Below are 5,813 nucleotides of genomic sequence, written 5' to 3'. Positions count from 1 at the left end.
GCCAGCAAATAACCCAGACGCAAAGGTCGGGTTCGCCAAAGAACGCAGAGTTCAGGGGGCAGGCGAACGCAGAGCTCGCCATCGACGCAGAGCTCGCCATCGACGCCAGCTTCGAACGAACGCAGAGCTCGAGGCTTCGAGCTCGTCCTGTCGCCTGGACCTCGCCGCCTGGACCTCGCCGCCGCCATCCTGGAGCTCGTCGGAGCTCCTCCGCCGCCGGAGGTTGGTATCCACCCCCAACCTATCAGTTATAGTTATGATGGGCAAATAGAATAGCTCTCAAAGATTATATGTGTGGAGACTTTTATTATCCGTGAATCTCAGGTCCACATGAAGCAAACATGCTTCCCTTCATTCTGTTGCACTGCAGGATGCTGCTAATTAAACATCTGACACCATTAGCCTTCAAAGAAATTAACCAAGCAGTCAGTGATGAATCAAAGTAGAAACAGAGAGTGCGAGGTTGCTAATTTTATAAGCATCGTCGTCTTCTTTAGCCATTAGAGTTCATCCCCTTTTCACTCATATGACCGAGTCTCTGGTGCCACAGCTTTGAAGTCTCATTGCCTGCCGCATTTGAGATCGAACAACGTGCACCTGCTGTCATATACAGGGTACCAGTCTTCCTACCTCTGGCAATCGTCATTTTAGCCATTAGAGACTTCTGCTTCCCCTCATTCCAAGTATCGTTGCACGTGCTAGCATCGTCCCATACAGCACCCAAATCGGAATTCAACTTATCAAAATCGATAGGGGGAGACCCGAGATCCTTAATGACATCGTTAAGTAGCGTGTAAGCGCCCATGTCGTAGAGTTCGTGACAGACAGCAAGACTCTTTTTGTCCTCCTCGGACACGTTCTTGTCGTTTATCAGCTCCTCGGCCTTAGCTTGGTTGTGCGTGAAGTTGATGTATGTTAAGTTCGCTGCTATAATGGTAAGACCTGATAAAAGGGGGAAAAAGCCATTACTAATTTGTTATTATTAATATCTGAAACCATTGGTCGTTCAAATCTTCCGTTTAAGAGATTTCTATCTCAAATCATTGAAATTGCTTGCGCGATTTCGTTTCTTTAGTTAACTTACATAGATCTTAGAGTATATCCCCTAAAATCTAACTTTTTGCACTGATGTCCTAATTATACTCTAACTTACATAGATCTTAGAGTATATCCCCTAAAATCTAACTTTTTGCACTGATGTCCTAATTATACTCTTACATCAAATTTTTACCACTTTTAGTGGACTAAAAGAGGTTCACGATAATTTTCTCTAGGATCCGGGTCCTCTTCAATTAGGTGGGAATTCAAAAGTCTCTAATTTCTCCATTATTGTCGTACATCGATCTCAATTTAATCATTTAAAAAAAAAAACCACCCATACACACAAACTAGAGGGTAGAGATTATTGTCACTGTAGCATATTAGGTCTGTCAGCAATTAGCCTATAAATAATAACAGGTCATGACCCGCACGTTGAATATCCGAGAATTGAAGAGATGTAGATTAGGGATTAACATACCTAGATTGTCGGCTTTATCGCTTCCTGGAACAACTTGAAGGGTCGTCATACAGAAGTCGAAGTTTATATCATACCCTGGTTTGGCTAATTCCTTGCATGTTTCTTCAAGAGTGGCATCAACTGAGAAGAGACTGAGGAGGAGGAGAGCAACAAAGACAGAAGGAAATGCCTTCATTGTTTTTGTCTTCTTTTTTTATTCTCTCTTTCTGCTGCAGTATTGGCTTCAGTTTTATGTGAAAGGAGACCTTATGTAATCCATGAGAAATTAATCTTCTTTTGGCATCTGAGTAATCGGTAGGCTCGTATTTGTCAAGTAATCAATGTGTATTTATTGTCTTGTCAACATTCAATGAATGGTTCAAATCACAATTGATCCCTCCTGCCAATTATTACCTGTCATGAGCAAATCTTTAGCTTAATATGGTGGGAAAATCTCTCATGCTATCTACTTACTTATAATGAAGAAACCCTTTCTATGTTAAGCGTACACATTTTTTTCCATAAATAGCGTACACATTTTATGTTTCTTAACCAAATAAGTTTTTCATACTAATTGAAATAAGAAAATAGAGAAAAGAAATCATAATTCCATCAAGTTTTAGTCAGTAAGTAAATCAAACAAAATCCTGCAATAAATGATATTCTATCATATTTTAGTGAAGTAGGTAGATCAGACCAAATCTTGTCATTTTAGTCCAAATAAGAACCGGTCTGATTTGTACGTATTTAGCTTATCAAATCGAAGGTCAACCAAGAGGAATATAATGCATTTAATACAATTGAAAAATGAAATCAAGGAAAAATAGTGAATGAACAATTTATAATTTTTTAAAAATCCTAAGCTCTTGAGCTATGCAAAAAGGTCGCGGCGCATGCTCGGCCAATAACCCGATGCGGTTTTGCTCGAGCTTGGACCCGGGTCAAAAAATAAAGATTGGGAAACCAGGCTTCATCTCAGGCTCCTTCACTAGTGCCCGATCAAGCTTGGACAAGGCTGGGCTCCGAGCTACGGACCCCGGTCCAGGTTTGGGCAGCCTAGACTTGACCCCATCCCAATAGCTAGATATCTAGTCGTTTGGGAAAATTCCAGGTTAAAAACCAGGACCGGACCACTCAATGGCTAGAAATCTAGCCGTTGGTCCCCAATCTGGTGTTGTCGATTCATCAAGCATTTCTAAGTTAACTATTGCCTATACATTCTTCTTATATTTAGCTTATGTTTAAAAAACTCAAGTGTCATTTAGTATATATTAGTATAATGCACGTGCTTTGCACGTGAATATACATGTTTTATGTTTTAAATTTTTTATTGAATAGTAAAATTATGTATTAATAAATGAAATTGTATAATAAGATTGCTTAGAAAGAACTGTATGAATTAATTATTATTGTGTACTTATTATAATTGAATAATTTTATTATAATGATCGTCTAGAGCTAACTTTTTAAAATAAGTGCCCCAAATCTACAATTGTTCTTAAATAAGTTTATCAAATTTATAACTTCTCTTAAATATGCTCCTCTAACTTGAAAGTTGTTAACTTAACTCTAAATTAACTAAGCTGCATTGATCTTGCTAGTTTTTTTCTGATGTTCTTTAGATGGTTAAACTTAATACCAGCAACCTATTGTGATGGTTACTTCTAATTATAATTATTTAATAGAGTAAATTACACTAAATTAACCCTTATGAACCCTGAGCCCCTATGTACTTTCAAATCACACTAAATCCCTAATAAGTTTTCTATTTCAAAGAAAACCCCAATAACTTTCTAAAATTTGTAGATAACCCCCTATTAATCACCACCAATAAATGGCATAAAAAGGCATTTGAAATTTATTGGAGGTTTAGTGTAATTTATCTAAAAGATATTGGGGGCTTTCTACACAAGTTATTTGGGGTTTAATGTTTCAAAAGTCATAAAGTCTATTTCCTGCAAAATGCTAAAAGTTCATGGGTGTTTACTATAATTTACCTTTAATATTATAATTCTTACTTTAAGTAATACTATTAAAATAATTATATTACCTATATACTATAAAATATTTATCTAGTTTAATTTTTGAATTGTGCTCTTTGATAATTTAGTACTATAAATATTTTATATATTTTTATTGTACTATTATTCACAATTAATCGTATTATTATTAATATTAGAAATATTTTTATATAAAAAATTATTTTTTAGTCATTAGTAAGTATAAATTATTCAGTACTATATAATAATATTTTAAAAAATATTCAAAAAAATATTAATTAATTTATTTAATAATATAATATTAAATGAATAGTATAATTCATAATTTATGTAATTTTATTAAAATAATTATATTGTTTATGAAATTAAATATTTATTCTATTTATTTAATTGCTCATGGAATTATAGTATAATTCCTAGTAATATTTAGTACCATATTATTTTATGTATACTATTATTTTAATTATTCTTATTATAATTCATAAATAATTATTATAGTAACAATTTAATTAGTTATTATTAATAATTGTATATACTTATTTTATAAATTATTTTAGTATATTATTATTAAATAATTAATAGTTATAACATTATTAATATAATAATTATTTAGAAAGGTGAGGAGGTGCATCATTAATAAGTGGTTATATTTATTTAATAAAATATTAATTATAGATAATGACATAGTTAAAATTTATCAAAATTTGAGTGGGCAAAAATGAAAACTAAAAATTTTAACTTCCGAGCCCTCTTTTATAGTAGTATAGATTATGCTTTAAGTGATTAACAAAAAAAAAAAATTCTTTTTTGGTTTTTAGTAATCTTTTTATTTTGGTACTGGGATGCAAAATTGCAGCTTTTGGAGGAAGTTTGAAAAGGATTATTTTATTGTTATTACTATAATTATTTTGATAAGAGGATTCTTAAATTATTGGTTATTTTTTGTTTACTGTTCATTATACAATAGAGAAGGGTGGTTATGTAGGTTGCTAAATTATACAATTTGGTTGCTTCATTAAGTACTTCTAAGTTAACTGCCTTTATGTTTAAGTTTGATCAAAAGATAATTTCATGGAAGATTGTTCATACTTCTAGCTGTCTTTAGAAAATTTTAGGAGTTTTCAGTATATTATACATAGTTGATTATTGAATATTTAAAAAATTGATAGCAACTAGCAAATTTGGATAGCCGGTGTGTCAAGGCGTTGCTGTGATAGCCGGTGTGTCAAGGAGAAGCCGGTGCCCAATCTAGCTACAACACCTCCTAATTCGGAGTTAAGTCCAGAAGGTAGTCCTCCCTGCAAGCAAACGACAAGTAGTGACTCAATTCCCGCCTCAATGGATTCATCAGCCTCACCACCAACCCCACCAAACGAATCATCCATCCCTAGGACTACACCTGATCTGAGTGTTGGGGAGGAACCCCTATATATATGCCGAGATCCAACCAAATAGCCGAGAGATGTAAATCAACACAACCAAATCAATAGCACAAACAATCAACACCAGTTTTAACGTGGTTCGGCAATGGTCTACGTCCACGGGGCAAGGAAGGGGGGAGTTTTCACTATTAGAAATCAAGAGGATACAACTAGGGTTACAAATCTCACATCAAAACCCACAACAAATCAACTCTCAATCTCTCCAATTGCTCCTAGAATAGAAGCCCAACAAAACCCCTCTCTATTCAGCTCAAACCCTTGCTCACTTACCCTAAAAAACACCCTTTGGGTATTTATACAACTCCAAAATGAAACGGGTCTAGAAACAGAACTCAGCCCAAAACCCGCATCGCGGTCGACCGCAGCGCCATGTACGGTCGACCGCGATAAGTCTACGAGGCTCACCAAAGTCTCTGGAAAAACCACGGTCGACCGCCGCGCCACGCGCGGTCGACCGCCAAACATCCAGAGCCAAATCCAATTTCTGGGCCAGCCGCGGTCGACCGCCGCGCATCCAAATGCCTTCCCAGCCTATGTGCACGATCGCGGTCGACCGTCGCGTCACATACGATCGACCGCGCAACAACATGAAGCCCTCCTTCGACTCTTCGCCAATTCGCTTGCCAAAATAACAATTCTCCACTTCGAATCTACAATTCTCCACCTCGGCGAGCGTTTTTCCCAAAAAACTGAGCTGACACCGACCACACCAAATGCCTCACTTGTTGCGTCCAGTACACCATGGCAATAGACTCATGACAACGAACTCCATCCATAACAAGTTGAGACCCAAACGGGAGTGCGAACACTCACCCCAACCAACAGTGTCTACTCACCAAATCGGCTGTATCAAACTAACTGCCTACGTATCCT

General features: G+C 36.0%; 1 protein-coding gene across 1 annotated transcript; it reads right to left on the bottom strand.

The window, feature by feature from the left end:
- On the bottom strand, positions 399-1,694 carry LOC109841626 (putative invertase inhibitor). The gene is made up of 3 exons (XM_020410579.1): positions 1,520-1,694; positions 598-942; positions 399-403 (listed from the first exon to the last, which is right to left on the bottom strand). Exons 1-3 carry the CDS (start codon positions 1,692-1,694, stop codon positions 399-401), a joined length of 525 nt encoding a protein of 174 aa, XP_020266168.1.

Source organism: Asparagus officinalis, chromosome 5 (genome assembly GCF_001876935.1).
Source record: "Asparagus officinalis chromosome 5, Aspof.V1, whole genome shotgun sequence".
NCBI classification, from domain to species: Eukaryota; Viridiplantae; Streptophyta; class Magnoliopsida; order Asparagales; family Asparagaceae; genus Asparagus; species Asparagus officinalis.
Note: the sequence above shows the minus strand (reverse complement) of the source record. Positions and strands in the feature narration are given on the sequence as shown.